At 41.5% G+C, this 26,629-nt stretch overlaps 1 protein-coding gene and 1 long non-coding RNA gene across 3 annotated transcripts in view; one reads left to right on the top strand and one right to left on the bottom strand.

Moving 5' to 3' along the window:
* Positions 1–26,629, top strand: part of LOC140197766 (phospholipid-transporting ATPase ABCA1-like) — a 164,314-nt gene that overhangs the window by 46,155 nt on the left and 91,530 nt on the right. For both annotated transcript variants that reach the window (XM_072258199.1, XM_072258201.1), the window contains 3 exons: positions 2,615–2,756; positions 4,216–4,334; positions 25,218–25,339. In XM_072258199.1, coding sequence (XP_072114300.1) covers positions 2,615–2,756; positions 4,216–4,334; positions 25,218–25,339 — 383 coding nt within the window. The remainder of the gene's footprint in view (positions 1–2,614; positions 2,757–4,215; positions 4,335–25,217; positions 25,340–26,629) is intronic.
* Positions 1–26,629, bottom strand: part of LOC140197767 (uncharacterized) — a 93,076-nt gene that overhangs the window by 30,969 nt on the left and 35,478 nt on the right. The window lies entirely within an intron of this gene.

Genomic DNA, 26,629 nt, shown 5'->3' with positions numbered 1-26,629 from the left:
CACAGTCAGAGAAATGAAGTGTTTTGAGGACCACTTGTTAAAAGCAAAAAATCCAAGTTTATTTATTGAGATAGAGTGTGGAATACGCCTTTCCGGCCCTTGGAGCTATACCACACAACAATCCCCCGATTCAATCCAAGCCTAATCACGGGACAATTTACAATGGGCAATTAACCTACCAAGCAGTACATCTTTGGACTGTGGGAGGAAACCAAAACACCCAGAGGAAACCCACACAGTTATGGGGAGAATGTACAAACTCCTTACATGCAGTGGCTGGATTTAAACTGGGTCACCCGTGTGGTAAAGTATTGTGCTAACCACTATACTGCCATGGCCACTCCTCGGTTCTGAAACAAATTGTTGAAAGTATAATCACAGAATTGTAACATCAGTATAATCACAGAATTGTAACATCATATATTACAGTAGAGAAGGAAGAAGTTTAGCCTATCACTTGTACAAGTCATGAAAGAGCTACCCCAGTCCTGAGTTCACAGCATCTCAATTACATGTCTAATACTTTCTCCAGTTTTGAAGAGAGTAGTACAGAGGATAGTTGAGGGCAAGACTAACTGGACAGCTCTTTCACATGGTCAAGACTGGCTCATAGCCACCTCCTGTGTTGCATCATTCAGTTACTCTTAAGTTAACTTTTCATTAGTCTATAGCAATAGCAGGAAAGACTCAAAAATAGTAAGTTGAGATGATAGGCCTGTATTAATATGGAAAATGTAGGAAGAGGAAATGGTCAATAAATTTTTACACTTCTTCCAAGTTGTGCTGGAATAGAAGACATGGGAATTGCTGAATGGAACATGTTCAAGAATTATAAAATCAATAATGCACAGAAGGAGACAATTTGGCCCTTCATGTACATGTGGGCAATTCTTAAAGCAATCCCATCAGTCCTATTCCCAAATCCTTCTCCAGAGCCCTGCAATGTCAAGTTGACCACCTTTGTGAGTTAAGAGTTATAGATCATAATGACCAAAAGTGCAAAAAAAGGTTTTTTTTCCTCTCACTTGGCTATTTCGTCATCCCTTGAGGTTTGCATTCCAAGTAATGGGAAAATATCTTCTGTCTTATAAATTGATGTAATAATCAAATTTAAAATTGCAGGGAAAGTGATAGGAGAGCTAGTTAGATAGGACAAAGGGATTATTTGTGATGGAGAAGAGTAGGTCAAGGGGTTAGGGAGAAAGACGGAGGGTTATGATACTTTTTCAATGTTCTGTCACTAATGGAAGGGCTGTGGGTCAGGTCCGACAGATCAGGCTGTAAAAAAATGGAGGAAGTAAATCTAAGCCATGATCACTGATGGAAGACAGGCAGAAATTATGCAGTCTGACACAAAAGAATAATGAGTTGCTTAAAGGTTGGAGAACCTACTGTGCAGGTTGACTCTGTGGTTAAGAAGGCATATGGTGTATTGGCCTTCATCAATCGTGGGATTGAATTTAGGAGCCGAGAGGTAATGTTGCAGCTTTATAGGACCCTGGTCAGACCCCACTTGGAGTACTGTGCTCAGTTCTGGTCACTCACTACAGGAAGGATGTGGAAACCATAGAAAGGGTATAGAGGAGATTTACAAGGATGTTGCCTGGATTGGAGGGCATGCCTTAGGAGAATAGGTTGAATGAACTTGGCCTTTCCTCCTTGGAGAATCAAAGAACGAGAGGTGACCTGATAGAGGTGTACAAGATGATGAGAGGCAGTGATCATGTGGATAGTCAGAGTCTTTATCCTAGAGCTGAAATGGCTAGCATGAGAGGGCACAGTTTTAAGGTGCTTGGAAGCAGGTACAGAGGAGATGTCAGGGGTAAGTTTTTTTACACACAGAGTGGTGAGTGTGTGGAATGGGCTGCCGGCGATGGTGGTGGAGGCGGATACAATAGAGTCTTTTAAGAGACTCCTGGATAGGTACGTGGAGCTTAGAAAAATAGAGGGCTATGGGTAACCCTAGGAAATTTCTAAGGCAAGGACACGTTCGACACAGCTTTGTGGGCCAAAGGGCCTGTATTGTGCTGTAGGTTTTCTATGTTTCTTATTTCCTGTTCATTCTGGGATGGAGGTGGAGGGAGGATTATGCTGCAATATGCCCTGTCAAAAGATGAGGTATTGTTTCTCATGCTTGTATTGGGTTATCTTCTTGCTGTGTACTGTGGTCATCCACATTGTTTACTCATCTGTATCTTCTATAATTTTTGAAATACTACCCTGCAGACCATTATATCAATTGTTAATGCATAGATACAGCACCCATTCTTGGGGAGCACCACTGTTCAGCATTTGCTACTGATCACCCCTTTCACCAGTCTAGTTTTTGCATGGTGCAAGAAAAATTAATTATTATAAACTATCTATTGGGGCAGGCGTGAACTAAAAAAAAGATCCCTTGTGATAGATATCTCAGGTCTGAAGTTGCCTGTTCTTTCTGCACAGGTTCCATTTGTCACATGATATTGGATGTTCCCAACCTGTGCACTGATTGGTTGGCACAAGAGACAGGATAAAACAAAGTCATACCATAAATGAACAGAGTAAACTAATTTAGGTGAATACATAGAAACTGGATAAGGTCTACGTGTAACTTTCTTTTATATTTATTTAGGCCATTTCCCAAACAAGGCAATGCCTTCTGCCGGCACTCTGCCATGGATACAAGGAATTATCTGTAATGCAAACAACCCATGCTTTCGCTATCCAACGCCTGGTGAATCGCCCGGAGTCACTGGAAATTTTGACAAATCAATGTGAGTGAAAGATGGGCTCATTGCTATAGATGTTTTAGTTCTCAGGGCTCCGGCACCATTTCTGTTCATTTTAAAGCATTAATACCAAGACTGATGAATAAAAATATTTTGTGTTTTGCTTGTGACTCACTCATTCAAATGGGCTTAACTTAAATGGAAATGTTGGTCTGCAGAGATCAGTTGTTCTAAAGGATATTTTTTCCTTGTGTATGCTAGCACGACGCATCTGAAAATAGAAAATATAGTAATATACATAGATGCACCGAGTTGAACTTGATACCTTTTCATATTTCGTTCCAATATATCTTTAATTCTTTACAAAACTAATTTTGTCAAAATTGTGGTACTCTGGGGTGTTAACCAGAGTTAGCTGATTTATCTTAAGCATTACTAGTTGGTTGGAAACATGCAATTTCCCCATAAATTCAAGCTGCCTCTTAATACAGAGCGGAGCTGAACTCCAACAAACAGAATAGTTTTGACTTCAGTGGCTGAGCAAAACATAAATATGTTTTTTTCATGTTCGCCTGCCTACGTATTTCACTTTTCAATATTGAGATTTAGGAAATTGAGCAACATATTAGTGCAAGCAACAGAGGATGAATAGCCAAAGTTGGGAACGACTTACAACTGAAGAGAATCAGTTACAATTTATCTTTCATTCATCGTAGTTTGTCCCATTTTCCTTCATATCTAACTGTATCCTGGAATCTCAATCGGATTATTTCTAAGGGTTGTTTTTGTGATAGCAAAGATTTACCTTTTTGCGTTAAAATGAACTGATGTAAAAGCCTAACTTTAAAACAACAAATGATGCAAAGAAAGTGTATGAAACTGATCTGCATCAGGATGACTACATGACTTTTCTCTTTCATTTTAAAACCCAGTGAAATGTATGAGATTTGGTTCAATACCAGCTTTGCTTATTTTGACCTAAGATGAGAATTTGGGTTATAGTGAGAACAATTCTTAATCAGTAACCTTTGCAAAGCTGAGGTGCCATGTAATCCAATATTCAGTCTAAACATTTAGATAGAAATTACGCCTCCTTTAGATTATAAGAAATTTGAGGTTGCATCTGTGTTCTGACCTGTATTTGAGTTAACAGAAGTGATGTTATTTTGAAAGTTAAACAACTAAACCATTTAACCTAATTGCACACTGTATAGTCTGTCCTGCAGAAAACACCAAACATTAGAAATCACCAAAACATTTGACCATTTTAACCCTGAAAATCATAATCCATCACTCCAAAAGTTCAATGTTATTGAAATATCGGATCCAACTGGCGTCACAAATCTGTGTTAAAATCTACAGGGTACAAATGCAGGAGTACAATTGTGTTTTAGTTTGCAGCTTCATTGCTATTAAAGATGTTTTGTTGATGCTTTTAGGAATAGATATGTAGTACCAAATTGAAATTTTGATAAAGCTGTTTTACTTGGTCTTTTCATTGCAGCCTTTCCCGCCTGTTTCTTGATGCCAAGAAGATAATACTGTACAGCCAGAGGGATGGAAATATGGAAGCCTTCCACAAACTGTATGAAGCTCTGAAGAGATTCAGCAACTCTACTCTCGGTACTTTTCCCCCTAGTTCATGATGACCGCTCTTTTTACATCTTTATCTGGATTGATCAGCAACATACTGTGCCTTTGACATAGTTGTAAAACTATCAATGTGTTCAGCAGAAAGCTCAAAATTACAGCAGCTTAACATCAAGACATAAGAGTAAAGGATACTGAAATCTTGGCCCAAGTTGCTTTTAGTAGTCATAGCAAATATGTGAGAGAGGCGGACGAATTAGGGATTGGCCGTACAAAACTGAATGAGATGGTGGAGGGATGGTCGCCTGGAATTTTGAAGAGTTGAGATTTGGAGGTACTCAAAGAGTCTTGAAGACTGTAGGAACATCATTAACTAATTCATATTTTTAATGTTCAAGGGGTAAAAGTTTGTTGCTGGGAAACTTCCCTATTACAGTACAATTGGCTAACCCTTGTATTACCTTTCCAACACTTTGTTTAGGAGTGCTGGCTATTTTATGTGACTTAACTTTTATAAGTTAGAATGGAAAGTATAGCACTGTTCTATTCCTTGTACTTAAGCTTTTAGTGGCATAACTGAGGTCATTCCATTTAAAGGGCGTTGCACTGTTAGATGTGGCAGCTTTCAGAAGAATTGTTGAAACAGAATCTAATCTATTCGGCAAACTGGGTGTTAAGGATGTAAAGACCTTAAGGCCAATTTATACTTCTGTGTCAAATCTACACCGTAGGTACAGTGTAGCTGCGTACTCTACGCCGTAGCCCAATGCGTACCCCTCCAAAAATGTAACTACGTGTCGCGGCGACGCAGACCGCAACAACTGTGATTGGTCCGCTTGGTAGCATCACATTTCCTCCTACGCTGCAATAGCTTCCCATTGGGCGACTGAAGGGCAGGGAAGGAACTCTGGCTGCAATGCTTTCCATAAAGCTTTACAGACCTCCGAAATTGTGGAGAACCCTGTGCTTGACGCCAGTTTGTAGCTAGCTGCTACAGCCTGTTGACTTCCACCTGAAGCTAAAACTTGAATGGTGATTGCCAGTCTCTGAGTATACTGTGTGTACACTGATGGAAAATAAATGGTTGGAGACGATGAACCAAATCATCAAATCTACCTGCCGACATCCGAAAATATTTGAAATGCATTTCCTTGTCCATGTCTTTCAGTGGCCGGACAAGCACAGAAAATTCACCCTCCTTCAGCTTCAGTCGCCATTGTTTGTAGTTTGAGTTTCTTCGTGCTGGGTTTCAACATGGAGAAACTCAACACAGTGGCATAGAAACCCCACCGCCAACTAGAGTTTTGGCGGTGAATTGCAGAGCGACGCAGACACACCAACGCACAAGTATAAATGCTCACGACAGCATAGGCTACTAACGCAGAAGTATAAATCAGTCTTTATTTTGAAGAAGAGTAAACGAGTTTTCCACATTACCGTGACCAAAATTATTCTTTATGACTGCACTGCGGCAGATGATCTGGTCATTATCACGCTGCAGTAGGTGGAATCATGCTGCTGGGCTCTGATTGGTTTCTCCATTTACAACAATGCAATAATGCTTCCATTTTACAGTGACTGAATTGGCTGCCATGGGAAATGCTGCATTCTTGAAACGGACTGTGCAATTACAAGAGAGAGAGAAAAAAACAAAATATTGGAAATACTCAGCCAATCCGGCTGCATGCATCTGTGCATGCCTGAGTATTACAGATAATAATCTTGTAGCAGTTCCGACACCAACAGAGAAGACAAAGGTTCATGGCTGGTTCTGACATGAACAGCCTCTCACATTTCCATCAGTGCTTTTTCATCTTTACTGCCCTCACTTCTCTCACTCTATCTCCAACAGATCAAATTTGCAAGCCTTCTATTCCTCTCTTAGATAGTATCATTTTTGTTCCATGCAGAAAGTTCTTGCTATCACAGGCCTACACTCTCCACCTCTCTCTCCTTCTCTGTTTTACATTTTTCATCAGCTTACAACATTGACTCTGTCACGTCTCCACAGATGCCTCCTGAATTGCGGTATTTCTTGTTTGTATTTCCAGTTTTCCGCATCCATAGATTTCTCGTTTGTACATTCTATAATTTAGAATTTATTTAGAGAAGTGTTTCTTTTTGTATCTGACTGACTTTTCTGGGTAGAGAGAGTGAGGATGCTATCAGCTGTGAACAGATGGCAGGATCTTCTGCAGAATGTGCCTTCAGGAAGTGTTCATGCACACACACTTGCAAAAGGTTGTCTGCATGTTAAAGTCAGATCAGAGTTAGCTGGTATATTGTTAAAGTGAAGAATTGCATTCTCTTCCAACCATCCAAGGAGTAGTTTTCTTCCACTGCTATGTTGCTTCTGAAACTGAAATGCCTCAAACCAAACCAGTAGATAAGTTTTAAGTTGATATGTATGGATGGGAGCTTGAAACATTTTGAATCAGGATCAGATTTGTTCTCACTATTATATGATGTGAAATTTGTGCATTTATGGCAGCAGTACAGTGCAATGACAAAAAAACTACTATAAATTACAAAGTAAATAAATAATATAATCAAAAGGAATAATGAAGTAGTGTTCATGGGTTTGTGGACCATTCAGAAATCTGGATGAGGGGAAGAGATTTTTTTCTAAATTATTGATTGTGGGTACTCAGGCTCTGTCCGGGCCAATGTTTTGGGCCAAGACTCTTCTTCAGGACTTGCGAAGGAAGGGAGAAGATGCCAGAATAAAAAACTAGGAGGAGACTGGCTGGAAGATGATAAGTGAAGCCAGGTGGGTGGGAAAGGTCAAGGGCTGGAGAAGAAAGAATCTGATAGGAGAGGAGAGTGGACTATAGGAGAAAAGGAAGTAAGAGTGGACTAGGCAGGTGCAAGGAAGTAAAATGTCAGAGCAGGGAATAGAGGAAGAGGTGTAGGGGGTGGAATTTGTTTACCAGAAGGAGGAATCAATATTCATGCCATCAGGTTGGAGAGTACTTTTGCAGTATCCTCACTGTTGTAATGTAGGGAACAAGGCAGTTAATTTGCAGACATGTAAGTTATAAACATCAATGTGGTAATGGCCAGAACATTTCGAAGTAGCATGGATTGATGGATAAGGTATAGCTGGCACAATAGAGAAAATTCTCTGGCATTCAGTGAGGGCCTTTGGATTGATGAGCTAAATACATGGTTCTCTAGAAACATTGTTCCCTATAAACTGTAGCAGCTTTGGAGAAGCTATGGCACCACTAATCAAAAATGGTAATTTGATATTGAAATTTGTGTATGTGCACCTGATGTTTCTTCAGTGATGAGGATGGAGAGAAAGAAAGTTAATATCATTTTGTTGTTGGCATCAGTTGAATTAAGTCTTGATGCACCCTGATTGTCAAATATCACTCTTTTTTTAAACAAATGCTCTTGGAAAACCTTTTAATTTTAGGATGGAGACTTTTTAAGATTAGTTTTACCCTAACTGGGTCTCCCCTGTCCTTACTATGCAGATACACTGTTGGAGCAAAGTGCAGTATTAATATTACAATCCTTTAAATTCCACCTTTCGAGCAGGAGTGAAGGCTGCCTGAACTCCATATACAAATTTCCTTATGACATTGAAGAACACCTCTGTCTGTTGAGCCAATGATAGCTCACAGAGCACTCCCGTGATCCACTCACTTTCCCTGCAGCCTTTTCTTCCGACAATCCCATCTGCTCTTCCTGTGATCCCAGCTGCTCTTCTCAGAATTCTGTCACTCATCTACCCACTTGATGCAGTTCACAGTCACAGAATAACCTTCCAACTTGCACATCCTTGTGAATGTGGGAGGAAACAGAAGCCCTCTGGGAAAACCCACCCAGTCACAGGGAGAACATTCAAACTCCAAAATGATAGCACCAGATGTAAAATTTGAACCCTGGTCTCTGGAATTGTGAGTTAGCCGCTCGATGAGCCAACCACTCTTCCATTTACAGTAGTTCCATTAAAGCCGTCCTTAACCTTTTAAAGACGTCAGACAGATCCTACATAGTGTATATCATCAAAAATGTGGTTGATAAAAACCGTGTTTGCCTCAGTCCATTAACCTTGTCCTTAAATCCTTTGACTAATTTGAGTAAAACAGGTGCAGTGTGGTTTAATATTGGTATACATCAGGTTGCTTCTGTTTTTGTAATTTTCAGTGTCAAATAAGGTACAGGCCTTTTATGTTTAGAAGAATTCACTCCAAAGTACATTTATACTGATACAGATTGGATGTACAACTTTCCAGTAAAATGCTGTGTGATGAGATCTGTTATCTTAAGTTTGTGCTAGCTGGACAGTAAACATCCTAGGCTATAGCTCACTTCTATGCCAAGAATAACATTGCAGTTTGCAAAGATAACTAGAGACTGGGGGCAGGGAATGAATTTTAACTCTCCACATTCAAATGATCAATGGAATAGAACTACACCTTGGTGTTACAACATTGCAGCTGTAGTGCTCTTTGTCACAGCTCCAGTCATCCAGGTTCATTCCTGGCCTCTGTGTGGAGTTTGCATGCTCTTCCTGTGACTGTATGGGTTATTCTCCTACATTGATAAAAATCTCTTTTAGGCTGGTAAATTACCCACTGCTAAGTTGTTTTTAGAGTGCAGTTGAGTGGTAGAAACAGGGGAGGGTTGATAGGAAGGTGAGAATGTTGGAATGGAATTGGGGTAAGTAGATGCTTGGTGGAAGGTGCAGACTCTGGGATGAAGGGGCTGTTTTTGGCTATAGTACTCAAAGTGTCAATCACAAAGTTTTCAGGCAATTGCTTTTTTCCCCCGAGATATTTGTAAGGAAATATGATATTTGATAATTATTTCACATCTGTATTTAATCTTGCACTTGTTTACACCACACAAATGTTGAAACAATGCTGGCAATGTCTGAATAGGAACTTAGTAAGCATGAGGTCTGTCCACCCCTCAGGCTACCAAAATGGGAGGGGAGGACAACATGACCTCCGGGTTACTTTATATGGGCAGGGGGAGCATGAATGTTCTTCTGAAGCCTACATCGATCGTGATTTCTCCAACCCCATCATGTACCCCTCCCAGCTAACATTTCCACTCCCTATGATTCTCCCCGAAAACGCTCTTGCTGTTAATTAACTTTGTTCCCTATTTGAAATAACCAACAAGCAAAGAAATAGCTCCCAACTGAGCATCCTTATCTTGAAGGTAATAATTCAAAATTAAGCTGCAGTGCCCGGTACCACAATGTACTGTATCAAGAGTCCAAGCATGTTATAGAAGCATTTGTTTAATATCACTCTATAACTTTAAAATTAGTTAACTATTGTATTAATGTGTAATTTCAAATTCTGCCAGTTATAAGATTGTAAATCTTTCGATCTTTCCAGTCACTGCAGCCTTCCCAACAAGCTGCCCTATGGTAGTATAACTGTAAGTGGTATTTAGTACAATACAGTGTTCTTCCCTTTCTTCTTAAGTAGTTTCTCAGCTTCTGCTCTGTTTTAAGGAGACCAATGGGGTCCTGCAGACCCTACCATAGATAAGTTAGGAGGTATCAGATGGGATGAGTGAGTAAGTATTGTGTGAGGTAGTGCACTCCTTTTGCCAGTTATGTTGCACTCCCAATACAAGGACCAGAAGGGGTTCAGTGCCACTCTAAGTGCACTTTATGTAGTCATGGACCCAGGATTCCTATGTAGCTTTTCTGGATGCCATAAGGTCCACCACAACAATCTCTACTTTGGTTGCTTTCTAAAGTCTGTATCTTTGTGCTCCTCTTTTCACACCATTTTTTATCCTGATTCTGTGTAGACTTTTGAGTTTGCTTCTTATATGGTTATTCATCACAAATTAAATTCCCACCAATTCCCTTCCTTTCACTCCAAAGTAATTATTCTATGTCTGTCCGAGGCACAATTGATATGTTGCGTCTGGGTGAAATTAAAAAATCCACACCTACAGAGGATCCTTAAAGCTTTAGAACTGCTGTCCCTTTGCAACATTGTCCTTTTGCAAATTTTCCTGCTCATTCTGCTCATGATTCAGTCTTTTCTTGCCAAACTTTTCTCCAGAACACGCACTGTATCAACTATACCAGACTCAGCTGTTATCAACTCACTGCAGGACTTAGTGCTGACACTGTAACTACTCCCTTGTTTTTCAGCATACTGACGCAGCTGGGTTTCAGTTCATTGTGTACTGCTCAGACAGAATGCAGATTTGTTCTCTGAACTCCCTGTTCATGAGGTTTACGAATAGGCCTGTGAATCTGGAATTGTTGAAAATAGCACTCTGAATGAAATATATTGCATTTATGTCTGTGAACTACATACGGACCTTACTTAAATCTTTGTTGTGTTATCTGTCCTCTATCTGGGTAATTGTCAAAGAGTGTGGCTTAGTTTTTTCTGCGACCTGTGCTGTCAAGGATCACCCATGAACAGTGTAATGTTGGGTAGGTTTCAGCAGACAGCCACGATCTGCAGAAGCACACTTCAGCGGGGCACCCAGGGTGGCGTGGCGGTTAGCGTGACGCTGGTATAGTTCGGGGTGTCAGAGTTTGGACTTCAATTCCACTGTCCTCTGTAATTAAGTCTGTATGTTCCTTCCCATGTGTCTGTGGGTTTCCTGCGGTTCCTCCGGTCTCCTCCCACTGTCCAAGGATGTACCAGTTGATCCTCCCGCCGCCCCACTAGGAATAGGGTTCCCCTGGACCTCACCTACCACCCCACCAGCCTCTGGGTCCCACATATTATTCTCCGTAACTTCCGCCGCCTCCAACGGGATCCCACCACTAAGCACATCTTTCCCTCCCCCACTCTCTCTGCTTTCCGCAGGGATCGCTCCCTACGCGACTCCCTTGTCCATTCGTCCCCCCCATCCCTCCCCACTGATCTCCCTCCTGGCACTTATCCATGTAAGCGGAACAAGTGCTACACATGCCCTTACACTTCCTCCCTTACCACCATTCAGGGCCCCAAACAGTCTTTCCAGGTGAGGCAGCACTTCACCTGTGAGTCAGCTGGGGTGATATACTGCGTCCGGTGCTCCCGATGTGGCCTATATATTGGCGAGACCCGACGCAGACGGGGAGACCGCTTTGCTGAACACCTACGCTCTGTCCGCCGGAGAAAGCAGGATCTCCCAGTGGCCACACATTTTAATTCCACATCCCATTCCCATTCTGACATGTCTATCCACGGCCTCCTCTACTGTAAAGATGAAGCCACACTCAGGTTGGAGAAACAACACCTTATATTCCGTCTGGGTAGCCCCCAACCTGATGGCATGAATATCGACTTCTCTAATTTCCGCTAATGCCCCACCTCCCCCTCGTACCCCATCTGCTACTTATTTTTATACACACATTCTTTCTCTCACTCTCCTTTTTCTCCCTCTGTCCCTCTGACTATACCCCTTGCCCATCCTCTGGTTTCCCCCCCCCCCCGTCTTTCTCCCTGGGCCTCCTGTCCCATGATCCTCTCGTATCCCTTTTACCAATCACCTGTCCAGCTCTTGGCTCCATCCCTCCCCCTCCTGTCTTCTATCATTTTGGATCTCCCCCTCCCCCTCCCACTTTCAAATCTCTTACTAACTCTTCCTTCAGTTAGCCCTGACGAAGGGTCTTGGCCTGAAACGTCGACTGTACCTCTTCCTAGAGATGCTGCCTGGCCTGCTGCGTTCACCAGCAACTTTGATGTGTGTTGCTTGTACCAGTTGATTGGTCATTGTAAGTTGTCCCATGACAGTTGGGGGTTGCTGGGTAGTGTGGCTCAGGATGGCCTGTTCCATGCTATATTTCTGAATAAATAAACTCTCTGTTGTCGAAGGTGGTAAGTAGGTGGCCTGATGAAGAGGAAAATTTCCTACATAGTCTTAATCATTCATCCAGGCCTTAATTTATGTCATTTGCTGCACAGATGATAAGAGAATCAAGGAATGTGGGAGTAGGGAAGTAAACAGGGAGTTAAGGCAGATCAGCCAATATGGTGGCAGGACCTAATCCTTCTCTTAGTTCTGAATTCAAAAGTAGGCTTTGCTGGCTCTGTCATTACTCTGGTAACCAAATATTTGCAGCACCTCATTCGGTCGCAATATCTCACGGCACATTAGGCAGTTGATTTTGATGTAAGATGCTGCATAAATGAACCTCACAGTCTAGGCCAGCATCCACGACAGTACTGAGAGAATTCTGCACTGTTAGAGATGGAGTCTGTCAGCTGAGGTGTTAGGCTATTATTCGACATGCCAAGGGCGTGGCCTAAGAGCTTCGCTGGTCTTCAGAGGTCTGAGACTTCGTGGCTCTGGAGACGGGTGGATCGAAGGTCAGTGTCCCGGCAGGAGATTGGTGTGTTGTGAGAGTTGGAAGATCTACAGCTGTGTGCCCAGAGACCCGAGATATTTGGGCACAGAGCTCGGAAAAAGCGACACAACGGACTTTTAACATTGTAAACCAGCAAGTTGTTTGTTATGTCTCCCCTCTCACTGTGAAATGGAGACATCTTTTTCTCCCTTATTAGGGGGAGAGAGAGACCCTGTGGTATATCGAATACTGGGTGGACGAGTAGTCTTTGGAGGACTGCAAGTCTCTGTCTTTGCTGTTGCTTTGCTGTATGCTTGAGTGCTCAGTGGTGGGTACCAATGCTTTATTTTGCTGGTGGGAGGAGGGTGGGTCATTGCTGGTTGCTGTTTACGCGCGGGAGGAAGGGGAGCTGGGGGGGGGACTTTGGGGTTCTCACATTTAACTGTGATTCATTCTTTGGGGGCACCTCTGTTTTCGTGGATGGCTGCGAAGAGAAAGCATTTCAGGATGTATATTGTATACATTTCTCTGACATTAAATCTGACTTTGAAACCTTTGAAGCAAGTTGTCTCAGGTTTGTGCATAAGGTGACAAGGCACTTTACAACGAAGAGCGGGTGGATTGCCATTTCTGTCCTGGACATAATGTACCTCCGGTTCATGTAGGTAAAAGGTACTGGGGCAGATTACCCACCAATGTCTGCTTAATCAGCCGGGTGACTATGCCATGGCTGGGCTACTTCCATGTGTGCTGCAGGGCAGCATTCCTGCTTGGCATTGCACTGGTGACAGGGTCAGCATTATTAATCCCTGTCTACTCCTCTTGGCACAGCACCAATCCTGTGCTTGGGTCATCTGCCTGCAAAGCTGACACTGGATTAAATATGGTGCAAGTACAGCAGCCCCAATGTAAATCAACTCACGAGAATACATTCTTACATCAGATTTTATTTGACTCTGTGTGTGTGTGTGTGTGTGTGTGTTTGGACCCTTGAGTCTGCTCCCCCATTTGATCATGGCTAATTTATTTTCCTTCTGAATCCCATTCCCCTGTTTACTGCCTGTAACCTTTGATGTCCTAATTACGTTTGTAAGTAAGAGCCTGTCAACCTCTGCTTTAAACATTCCCAATGACTTGGCTCCACAGCCGTCTGTAACAATCAATTCCACGGATTCACCACCCTCTAGCTAATGAAATTCCTCATCTCTGCTCTAAGTGCAGGCCCTTCTTTTCTAAAGGCTGCACCCTCTGGTCCTAGACTCCCGCTATTGGAAGCATTCTCTCCACATCCATTCTATCCAGGCCTTTTAATATTCATTTGTGGGCCTGTTAATGCACATGAGAATGTTAGTGTGCATATGAGTGTGTATGTATGTGAGTGTATGAGTGTGTGTTTATGCAGTGATGTGTGTGTGTGTGTATGGGGTGTGTGTTAATATATGGGTGTGTGTTAGTGTATAGGTGTGTGTGAGTGTCTAGGCTTGTATGAGTGTGCAAGGATGCATGCGTGCCTGTGCATTTTTAAGATGATTTTACAGATACTGCCTGATTTTGAAATGTTTCTGATTGCTGAAGGGCATTCAGTGACAGCTTCAACAGCCTGCGGACAAGGTTCGGGCTGGGTGAGGGAGCCTTGCCAGCTGGCAGAGCTATTCTGTCAAAGTAGCGGGCCAGTTAAGCTGGGAGAGAAGATGCAGCATGCAGAGCTGAGCTGATGAGCTGGAAAATGCCTTCCAATGATTACTCCTTGGACCAAGCTGAAAAGAACAACGGAGTGCAGGGGCAGGTAGCCAGAAATCATAGGCAATAGAGCCTCTACTCTAGTTCATGGTCATTGTCAATCTGCTGTTTGCAGAAGCTTGCTCTGCACAAATTGGCTGCCGTGTCTTTGATACTACATCTGTGGCTGCACTTTAGCACTGGAGTTATTTTAGTCTGGAGCAGTGATCATCTTTGCCTGTGCCCTCTATAACTGAGTGTCCAGTTTACAAGTCGAGGATCCAGTTCTATTTTTATTAGTAGGAGACTTGATATTTAGTCAATAGCTTTGATTATTGGGTTGAATTTTTTTTTCATTCGGCTCAGTTGTTACCGGGCAGTCTGTGAGTGGATGAATGTCTTGCCTATGATCTTGTTCACTTTTCGCATGTTGATCCTTTACTCCTTGAAAATCACCCTAGTAGAACCCTGAGTGACACTCCCGTCTTCGGGAAATGCTGTAGACACCCGTTGCAGGTCTGGGATCATTCTAGATCAATAGTCCCTATGATTGACTTAAATTAGGACACCCTTAATACATACATATGTTTCTTCTTTCCACTGTCACTATCAATGACTGTGTTCCGCACTGGCAACCTTTAATTCTAGCATACTGCAACATGAAAGAGAGGTGCTGATATTAACACTGAGAAATCTTACATGTTGGGAAAGGCTTTCTCTCTCTGCTACCCAACACCCCTGCTTACTATCCCCTACACAAAGAAGTAGGCAGTAGGCCATTTGGCCCTTTTAGGCTGTGCCACCATTCAGTCAGCATTTCACTACCTTCTTCTGAATCATTAAAGTATATTTCAAACAGTTGTCATTCATGTACTGCTCCGTTTGTTGCTCACGGGCTGTAGACCCCAAGCTCAAAATGACACCCTTCCATTTGTTACTTCCTGCTAATAAGCTAATTCTCTATCCACATTAATATATTTTGTTGAGCTCGTAGCTTGCAACATAATCTCTTAGTGCTTTTTGAATATCCACATATATATATATATGATCTCTGTGGAGTTTTCACGTTTTCTCTGTGACCATGGCGTGTTGCAGTTTCCTCCCACATCCTGGAACTGTTCTAATTGGTTGGTTAACTGGCTGTTGTATTGTCATAACTGTACAAGTGGATGGATGTTGGGGGAGTCAGGGGGACATGATCGGCATCTGTGAGAGAAAGATCTATAGGCTTAATGGGATTCTTTGGATATGGATGGAAACCTAACGGTTTAAATGACCTATGTCACACAAAAATCTGGGATAAGAAATTTATGAATATGAGACATCTTTCCTCAAACCACTTTGACTTACACTTCCCCAAAATGTTGTAAGTTAGTCTGACTTGATTTCCCCTTCATGAAGTCATGCTGACTCTATTGATTCCAATTGTGACTTTCTAAACTTCCTGTTACTAGCTCTTTAATAAATAATAATAACATTTTCCCAATAATAAGCATTAGGCTAACTAGTCTGTAGTTGCATCCTTTTTGTTTCCTATCCCTTTTGGATAAGATTATCATGTAAGCAATTTTCCTTCGATACACACCTTTCCTCTTTTGCACAGGGAAGGGAAGGTAGAAGAAATATTTACAAAGAGAGCTGTTTTATTCAAAGCAAAAGTACTGAATTCTTCAGAGGATTTGAAACAGATGCAATCTATAAGGCTATAAATAGATTTTTTGAATATATAAAGATCATAACATCACCTTTTTGAATAATCCACACATTTTGAGGCATTAGACTCTAAAATGTTGCTCAGGAGTGCTTTGCCAATCTTTCCCAGTTGTTCTCCTGAACATATTCTTTGTAATATAAGTCCTTTTCTCAAATATAATAACCCAGCTGCATTCTGCTGAAGGTGACACACACAGAATACTGGAGGAACTCACCAGGTTGGGCAGTATTTACGGAAATAAATAAACAGTCGCGTTTCAGGCCGAGACCCTTCTTCAGGACTTTACATCAGTCCTGATGAAGGGTCTCGACCTGAAACATCAACTATTTCTTCATTTTCATAGATGCTGCCCGACCTTCTGAGTTCCTCCAGCACTTTGTGTGTTCTGCCTCGGATGTCCAGCATCTGCGGAGTTTCTCATATTTGTGCATTCTGCTGAATCACGGACACATTCCAGTCAAGCTGCATTCTGGGCAACCCTTCATCGCAAGGAGAACTGTGTCCAGATGTTTCCTTTGGTTTAGGGTTTTGCTTATTATACAGCAGAAAGGCAGTTCAGACCATCAGGTTCAGATGAATACCCAGCAGAAAATTCCCATCAGTCTTAATCCTGATTTCCTTGAAGGTGCAGGGAAACCCACAGATTCAAAGGGAAAATGTGTAAACTCGACAGAAGGAACACCGGAGGTCAGAATCAAATCTTGGTCTCTGGCACTGTGAGGTTTGAACAAAGACAAGAAAAAAATAGCCAGATATGTCTATCACATGATAGAGTGTCCAGGATGTATGTTGATGGGAAAATGTCCATCATTGGATTGGTAGTGCAAGCAGGAGATTTTGTTTTATGCCAGAGTGTATATAGTCTGAAGAAATTTACTTTATTAATGAAAACAAAGCCTCAAAAGCAATAGGAAAATGGTGCTGATGTTGTATCTGCCGTGCCACAGTACTGAGAGAAAGTGACATTAAGACAAAATCAAAGTCAGAGGAAATGGTTTGCCATTTAAAATTGTGCCCCATTAGAGTTGGTTGTCTGAGTGTATCACACATACCACTATCATGAATTAAAACATATTCAACCCCAGGCTACCTGATACATGCACTCAGAATTGCATTCTTACCTAAAATACTCACATTTTCAGGAAAAGACTTACTAGGGTGGAAGGAGGACCCTATCTGCCATGACCACATTTTCCAGCATCCATATGATGTCTGTGGAAAGAGGCATTGACCTTGGGTGGGTTTTGGCACTGATATACCCATGCAGATTTATAGAACAAGAACAACACAGGAGCAGATGAAAACAGAACCAGGAGTAAAGACAAGGAAATCTGCAAATGCTGGAAATTCAAGCAACACACACAAAAAATGCTGGTGAACGCAGCAGGCCAGGCAGCACCTCTAGGAAGAGGTACAGTCGGCATTTCAGGCCGAGACCTGATGATGGGTCTCGATGATGGGACTGTACCTCTTCCTATAGATGCTGCTTGGCCTGCTGCGAGAACCAGGAGTAAGCCACTTAGCCTCTTAAGTTTGCCTTGCCATTGAATATGATCATGGCTAATCTCTGCTAGCCTCAACTTTGCTGTATCATTTCTCCATAACCTAAACTTAAATCTCATCTTTCTATTATTTATCTGGCCTCATCTTCATTGTATCTAATATTGTAGCCTCCGTCATCATCAGGGGCAAAGACTTCCAGAAATAACTACCCTATGAAAGAAGAAAATTTTGCACATTTCAGTTTTAAATGACCAACCTCTTGTAGTTATATTCTCTTGTTTGTGACCTCGTGAACGTCTTTTGTGTTTGATTAAGCCAGTCCTCATTCTTGATAGTTCCAATTAATACAAATCTGAACTGTCTAATTTCTCTTGATAGAATAAACTTCTTGTGTCTGGAATTAGCTTGGGGAATCTCCTTTAGACCACTTCCAATTTTACTGTATCCTTTCTTTAACTGAGGAGACCAAAACTCTTCACGGTATTCCCGGTGTGGCCTCATCATCACCTTGTATAACTGTAAGAAATCTACCCTAGTGCAGGACTGGTCAGCAACTGTCAGCAGGCTGGATGGAGTGCGAGGTGTCTCCCAGTGGAGGGTGGTTGTAGGGGATTCATAGCCCGTTCTTTAGTTAGAGCCTTCAGCATTTTGGGCATTGAGGGAGAGAGGAAGAGGAGAGCCATCTGCAGTACCACCGATGCGGCAGAGAGGGCCTCAAGATGGCTGTGGCTCAAAAGAGGGGAGCCATGGAGTCATAAGTAGCTAGCCATCTGGACACAAGCTGGGGTCTGATCAGCCCCGGCTGGGTCACCTGGAGGAGGTTGTATGATGTTGAAAGACCTGAAACACCCGATGATTCCAGGAACATCACTGAAGATGTGTCCAGAAGCATCAATAGATATATGTACACAGCAAACTCCAAATCTTTAACAATAAATACATATATATTGCTTAATTTCTTGCTGGGTCTGCCTGCTAATCTGCCATGATTCATGCATTGGAGCACTTTTTCAATTTTGTCCCCACATTCTCCCAGTTCTAACTCAGAGTCTTGCAGAAAATGATAAGATGGGAAAGACATGCTACCTCTGTGTTGTACATGCAGTGGATATTCCATCTCAAGTATGGTTCTGTTGAGGTCAAAACCAAAATTCTGAAGTTGAGCTCAAGTTGCATGCATTGCTGTTGAGAACATGCAACTAGAGATGCAATTCTGGTTAAGTGAAAGGAAAGTAGGCCTTTGCCATTTTACAGAAATTGCATTTTGAAGATTGATCACATTAACATCAATGACCAATGGGTGGTGCAACTAGTAGAGCTACTGCCTCAAAGTTCACTGACCGAGATCCAATTCTGATATCCAGCGTTGTCTATGTTGAATTCGTACTTTCTTACGTGATCACGTGGGTTTCCTTTGTGTCTTCAGTTTCTTTCTACAGGCCAAAGATGGACGTTTGATGGGTGAACATTACCTCTACTATGTACAAGGGTGGTAACATCTGATGGGTGGGGGAAGGGGGGTTGGATTTGATGGGAATCGGAGAAGAATAAAATGGGATTAGTGTTAATACATGGTGATGGTTGGTGGGGACTCAATGAGCCTTAGGATGTGTTTCCTCTTTGTTTGGATCTATGAAAATCTATTTTAGGATAGAAAACTCAGTTTTTAATAGTTCTTCCTTTGAATGCTGAAAAAAGTATTGCTGACTGGTTTAAGACTATGCAATTGTGATCAGGTCACAATTGTCGGACAAAGTTCAGAGAGGCACGGGGTGATTGTGCAAGGCACAGATGGTAGTGCTTTCATCAAGCTACAAGACACGAGTTCAGAAAATCAGCTGATGTTCACAGACAGTTTGAACAGTTGATTAATGTGTTTCTGGACAAACAAAAATAGGAGGCCACTCAGCCCATTGCATGAGATGCCAGACCTTTCAAACAACAGAGGTGTTCCAGGTTTTATTTTCTCCGTGTCCTTGTTAGTTGTTCCTTTCCAAATGTTTTTCCAACTTCTCTTTAACATCAAATGTAGAATCTTGCAGCACTGGATAGTAAGACTTGTGGATTAAGATGTGTTAAAGGCAGCGTGAAATGACCCTGAAAGGCAGGGCGAAATGAGTTTTCTATTAGGTGGGTGAAAAACTACTCATGGAGTGGGTGATCACTTCAATTTCTGTGAAGGCAACATATTTCATAACACCTTGTTACTTCAAGCTTCAAATTACATCTAACTTAGCTGCTTGTTCAGCTGATAATTGATGGAAAATTACTTATAGAGCAACAGTTACAATTGCATTCTAAAGCATCTGCATATATGCATAATGTTTACATTTAACATAGAATATGGAGCATAGAACAGTATAGCACTGAAACAATATTGTGCTAAACTGCTTAAACTAGTAATCAAATAGGTAACTAATCTAATCGTTTCTGCCTACACAATGTCCAGATCTTTCATTTTTTTTTACATTCATATGCCTATCTAAACATTTCTTAAACGTCTTTGTTGTTTCTGCCTCTACCACCACCGTAAGCAGTGCATTCCAGGCACGCATCGCTCTCCGTATATATCCCCTCACATCTCCTTTGAACTTACCCCTCTCACCTTAAATATATGCCTTTTGCTATTACACATTTTCATCGCTGGGAAAAGGATCCGGTCCGTCTACTTTATCTCTGCCTCTCAAAATCTTATAAACCTCTACCTGATCTCCCCTCGGCCTCCACTGCTCCAGAGAAAACAACCCAAGTTCATCCAACTTCTCCTTAGAGTACATGCCCTCTAATCCCGGCAACATCCTGGGAAACCTTTTCTGCACCTTCTCGAAAATCTCAATGTCCTTCCTGTAATGTGACGACCAGAACTGTATGTAATACTCCAGATGTGGTCTAACTGGTGTTTTATGAAGCTGCCACATACCTTGCTGACTTTTGAACTCAATGCCTTGACTAATAAGGACAGGAATGCTGTATGCTCCTTAACCACCCTATTTACATCACACATTTGCCTCATCTTCCACCTCCGAATCCAGAGAGCTACAAAAGAAGCAAGTCTCTCTTTACCCTAAAGAATACATAACATAAACAAGCACAACAAACTCTGCAGATGCCAGAAATCTGAAGCAACACACACAAGATGCTGGAGGAACTTGGCAGGTCAGATAGCATCTATGGAAATGAATAAACAGTCAATGTTTCGGGTCGGGACCCTTCCTTAGGACTGATAAAGGGCCTTAGCTTGAAAAGTCGACTGTTTATTCATTTTCATGGATGCTGCCTAATCTGCAGAGTTCCTCCAGCATTTTGTGTATGTTGCTTATATACATATTTATCTGTGTAAACAATATGTATGCAGGATATTGACATTCTTAGGCAGTGTACTATGGCTCAGGAGATTATTTGTCTGTTTTGGAGTGACACTGTGGCACAGTGAGCAGAGCTGCTGTTCATAACTCTTGTATTCCAATGTATACCCAAGGATGAGCTGATGATTTAACAAACAGTAGTGATTCCTGCTCCACCTATGTTTTCATGGCATGTACTACCTACCACAGTCACCTAAAAGCCCTGGACAGGTAACACAAGGCTGCCCTGACACAATCCTTCAAATCCACTGGAAGGATTAGCAAATCAATCTCAATGTCCTTTCACAGACCAATGCCTCCAGCATCAAATTGCTGAGTACACACAATCAGCTCTTTGAACAGGTCATGTTGTTTGCATGCAACACCAAATTTGCGAAACAGACACTCAGTTCCAAAGTCTTCCATGGCATGGTAGAGGATTATCAGGAAGACAGAGGAGACAACTGAAGACTTCCTTGAGAAAGTGCAGTGCCCCCACCAATTTGTGTGGAAATTCTTGACTCATGTCTCCTCAAAATGGAGAAGAAACTTTCAAGTTGACAGTGTGAATCTAGACTTCTGTGTGCAGGGTATTACAGAAGTCTAGCAGAAGGAGTGTACTACTTTCAAAACTACCCACCTACCTACCTAATAGTAAGAAGAAGTGTTATCATACAGTAGAAAAAGGGCTAGAAAGTTAGAAGGAGAGGGCTCTATCACAACCCTGAGTGAATCCCCTGTCCGGATAAAATGGAGGTCGGCAAGAGCAGGAGTGGCGAACAAGTATTCTTACTAAGAAGCAGAATGAGACTTTTCACTGTGTTAAAGGTACAACACGCAAGCTGTGAGTGTAAATAAATGACACTTAAGCGATCTTTAAAGGGTTTTCTTGTGACCAATAACGCACTTTGATTACAAAAAGTGAGGGGAAACTTTCAGTGTCTTGTAGGGCTGCTGCAGTTTACTTCACTAAAGTAAGTTTTTCCATCAAAGGTTGTCTGGCTTCAAATTAAAATGATTTGGCTATCAAGCTCATCGCTCAGGCAGAGAACAAAGCTTGCATGTAATCTGATAGTGCTAAATGTAGGTTGGAGAGCAATGACCGAGAGTAACCTCCTCTCTGTTTCATGCAGCTCAGCTCTGTGGTATTGCTCCTTCAGTCAGCTGAACTGCTAGACTGAAACTGCTGCCAAAAGCTGCTTCGGACACAGCACAAAGGAAGTGCTGACTGGTTGAAGCAATCGTGTTGGAGCAACTTGCTCTTTCCTCCCACCCTGACTCTTTAGATCAGAAATGCCACAACCCAGTTTAAACTTGAATGCAAACCTTCTTAATCTTTTCCCTCACGCTATCACTCACAGATATTTATTCTGAGGAAATCCTCCTAAGTATGCTGCCTTGCTGTCTTTCATTTTGCTTTTTAGATGTTCCAATAAACCCAACACTTAAGAGTATTTTTTCTCATTGTCAAAATTCCTCTGCTCTTGTTCTTTCCACATGCCTTGGTATTAAAGGTGTTGCCTTCTCCTTCTTAGAAAAATGTCTGTCAGGTTTGAGGGTCATTTTGTTATGTTCTGTTTTCTGTGAGTTATGAGGCTATTGTGTGACATAAACATTGTGCTACAATTGAGACAGGAAGCTCTTGGCTGGGTAGATGCTGAGATGATGTGTTCCTTCCAGTGTTTTGCTAGATTCCTTGTGCTGCAAGCAGGGGAACGTCAGGATGTCAGTGCCATCCTGAAGACTCCTCTGTTTTGAGCAGTCAGGGTCAGGAGCATGTGGATTTACACTTTGTCAAAGAGGCTTTGAGAACATCCTTGGAGTTTCCTCCTGGTAGAGGAGCTCAGAACTGAGTGCTTGTTTTGGGTGCCACATGCCGAGCACTGGATTTCTGCTCTGGCAGAGAATGCTGGCATTCATTCACTTCTCCTGCTTGTAGATGTGGTGGATTTTGCTGAGACAATGTTGGTGGTTTTTCTTCTGCACTTTACGGTATTGTAGTTAAGTAATCTGTGCCTTGGAACAGGAGGGCAAGGATCACTGCTGCTTGCTATGAGTTAGGTGTCAGTTTGTAGGTCTTGATCTTCAAGTGCTCTTTTCATCAGTTAGACAAAGCTGGCCTCCTGTGAGCAATGGTGAATTTCATCATTTGATGTCCCTTTTCATGTTCCAGATATTCCAGGTTTCAAAGTGAACTTTCTTGTTGGACACTGGTGTTGTACATTGGGGCCATTTTGTTAAAGAACTATTGTCTTGTGGGCAAGTGATGTGTAGGACCCTTCATCTTAGATGCTTCAGTGAATGGGTCGATGGATCTTAACCTCCAAATGTGCAAACACTGTCAGACTTCACTTGTACACTGCAGCTCAATGACTGAAGTTGAAATGACCTTTGTTTTGGAGTGGAGTTACTGTAGATTGAACAATTTCTCATAAATTAGCTTCACTCCAATTGGAAGCTTAATGGAAGTAAGTTGTTAAACTAAACATGAGGGATGAGTCAAGGCAACAACATAGACTTGCCTGACTGCAACCATTATAGACTGGAGAGTTAGAATTTGTATAAATGAAAATAACTGGTCCTTAAAGACTGAGAAGAAGCTCTTCCACACTGCCAGAAGTAAGTAACTATGTACATACTCCTGTTTGGAGGTTATCAATGTCAGTTGACAACATGAAGATGTTTTCATTTTGTGCTTGGTGTCCCACTCTCCTCGCACCCCCTGAGGTCCCAACCCACCTCCTCCCTCCCTCAAACACTGTCACAACCCCATTACTGACATGCAAAACTTTGCCAAATGCTTGGTGTGGTCATTTTCTGATGAGGTAATCAGAGAATGAAGATGAACGCGCATGGAAAACATATACAGCTGGAATGCAGCCAACCAGATTCTGTTCTTTATTAACCCAGTATGTTGGATAGAGCTGATTTTGGTGATATTCCTTTCTTCTCAATATCAATTTAATTAAAAGTTAACCCTGGTTTGATGATAGTGGGGTTATGTAATTTTTTTCAGGCTGATTTTCTACCTCTATCTCTATTGTTAAAACCTGTTTCAAAAGTTTAACATGTTTGATGCATCACAGTTGGTGCAGTTCCTTTTAAAATGTGCAAAAGCTTTTGAAGCACATACAAGCTGAGAGGTTATTATCGGTCAGTTCACATGCCTGTACAAGTCTTTGGCATCCCTCGTGCACATGGTTCATCTGTAACTATGAATATTAATGAGATTCTGTTTGAGTCCAAGTGTTGAACACAGACACTGTGAACTAAAGTAACCCCACAGAAGTATTCAGTGAATATATACTTTCCTTTTAAGTTGGCATTCTCTCAAAATTTTATTGCTTCTTTGTTTTTACTTGCCAGTAATTCAGATACTTTGGAGAAAAGTTAGGAATGCTTTTTTTGCAGAATGTGCCAATTTTTTGTTTTAAACCAAGATACCATCTGTTATCTCAAGGGGTTGTAAAAGATCCCATGACACTATTTTGAAATGTGGTAAGAGAATTGTGAATGCCTTAGCCAGTATTGACTGCTGACAAAATATCATTGAAAGGAATATCTGCCACCAATTACATTATTGTTAGGAGGAGTTTGCTGTTTTCAAGTCAACTGCAGCAGGACAGTGATACACTTATAAAAATACTTAATTAATGTTACATTGGGTGTCCTGAAATGCAAAGGATTAAGTAAGTTTATTAATATAAGTATTTATTCTGAAAATACCCTGAACCAAAAGCTAATGCTTGATATCATCAGATGGTAACAATAAATCAAGATTAAGGTTACTTGTTGAGGAGCAGTGAAGGAGAGAACCAATAAACAACAATATAAGCCTAATGATGGGTAACCTTATTCAAACATACAAGATCCTAACAGGATAGATGCTGAGATAGTTTCTCTTGTGGGAGAGTCACAAACAAGGATACAAAGTAAGGGGTCATATTTAAAATTGAGGTACATAGAAATGTCTCCTCTCTGGAATTCTCTGCCCGTGCAGCTGGTGAAGTACAGATCATTAGATATATTTAAGATGGAGATAGAAATACTCAAGAAGATAAAGGTAATGAGGCTTATGAAGGACCAAACAATATGCTGGAGGAACTCAGCAGGTCAAGCAACATCTGTGGAATGAAGGAATTGTTGACATTTTAGGTGAAAATTCTGAATCAGGACTAAGGATAGAGAAAGGTGATAGTTGTATAAAGAGGAGAGGCTAATGGGGAACTGACACGGAGGAAGAGCTGAGGATGGTGTAGAACAGCCATATTTTTATTGATTGACAGAGTACGCTTGATTGCAGTATCAAACCTGCTCAAACTCTTTGCTTACTGACTGCATCTTATTTTTGTGTGCAGATCTCAGGCTCCAGGATTTCTTGATTGAAAATGAGACACTGTCAGAATTTCTGTACCAAAACATGTCGTTTGATCGTCCGACAGTGGATAAAATTTTGGATGCTGATGTAAATTTTGAAAAGGTAAAAAAAAATGACAGTAGTGTCGAGTAATAGTCTCAACAACAACATCCAATCTTAGTCCATAATCCAGACTTTGTGTCTGGTTCCACGTTGTGCCAGCTTTTCTTGCTATATATTCCTGTGCTAAGATTTATACCATCAATATCATTTTGTTGCCTTGTAGTGAATCTGGTTTTCTGGAAATTTATATGAAACTGTCCATGTAAATTCTAATGCAGTAGTTAATATTATGTGTCTATCCAACAATATGGAAGATTGTCCAGATATATCTAGTATATGAAAGTACAGTCCAGTAAATCATCCAATGAGTTCTATTGTCAATCATCAACAAAGTGAATGAACATGGCATCTACACTGAAATTAAGTGCGATTTACTTATCAATACCGCCTTAGTAATGCCCACTTTGGGTTTTGCCAACGCGTCTTGGTTCCAGAGCTCATTACAACCTTAATCCAACTATGTTCCAAAGAGTGTAATCCCAAACATGAGGTGTAAGTGACCTTACTTGATACTAAGGCATCTCTTGACTGAGTAGGATATCAAGGAGCCCTGAGGAAAAAAACAGTCAACAGGGGCATCAAGAGAAAAGGAGTGTATGTAATGGAAAGAAAACTGAAAGAGCAATCATAATGTTCTAGTTCAAATTGTCTTTAGTTGCACCGTACTCCTTCTTCATAAGATCAAAAGTGAGATTTTTGCTGATAGCTACAGAATGTTCAATTCCATTCATAGCTCCTCATTGCTCAGATCCAGCAAGCCCTTTTGCATGGCCATCACCATCCCCTACTCCTGGGCAGTTTGGAATAGTTAATTTTGCGTAATTTCAGTGTGCCTTCTGAACATTTATCATACAATAATTGCCTCTTTGGAAGTTGAAGTTCTACATTGGGTGTGCACTACATGTTACATTGACAACTTCCTACACAAATTCAGTTAAAGGAATTTATCCTAGAAGCATGGGAATGGGTAGCAATTGGAAAGTGTTGAATACTTTGAGACACGTGAAAGATGAAAAAAAAACACCAATTTAGTGGTCTTTTGGTGTAGATCATTTACACTGGCTACTCCCACTTCAGTACATCTAGCAACATGAAATCTTGCACCTTAGAGTGTGCCACTCAGCAGTATTCAGTTGCATTGTAAGATAGGTGAGTTTGTCTATCTCTGAGCTGATGGTCGAACGGTAGCAGTTGATATGTGCCTTGGGATGAATCTCTGGGTATAACCTTGTAGAATAGATTTAGAACTGTGTAATGCGCTAATTGTGATGAACTTTAGAGAAAAAACAC

The sequence above is a fragment of the Mobula birostris genome, chromosome 5 (assembly GCF_030028105.1).
Source record: "Mobula birostris isolate sMobBir1 chromosome 5, sMobBir1.hap1, whole genome shotgun sequence".
NCBI classification, from domain to species: domain Eukaryota; kingdom Metazoa; phylum Chordata; class Chondrichthyes; order Myliobatiformes; family Myliobatidae; genus Mobula; species Mobula birostris.
The sequence above is the reverse complement of the archived record's forward strand: the minus strand, read 5'-3'. Positions and strand labels throughout refer to the sequence as shown.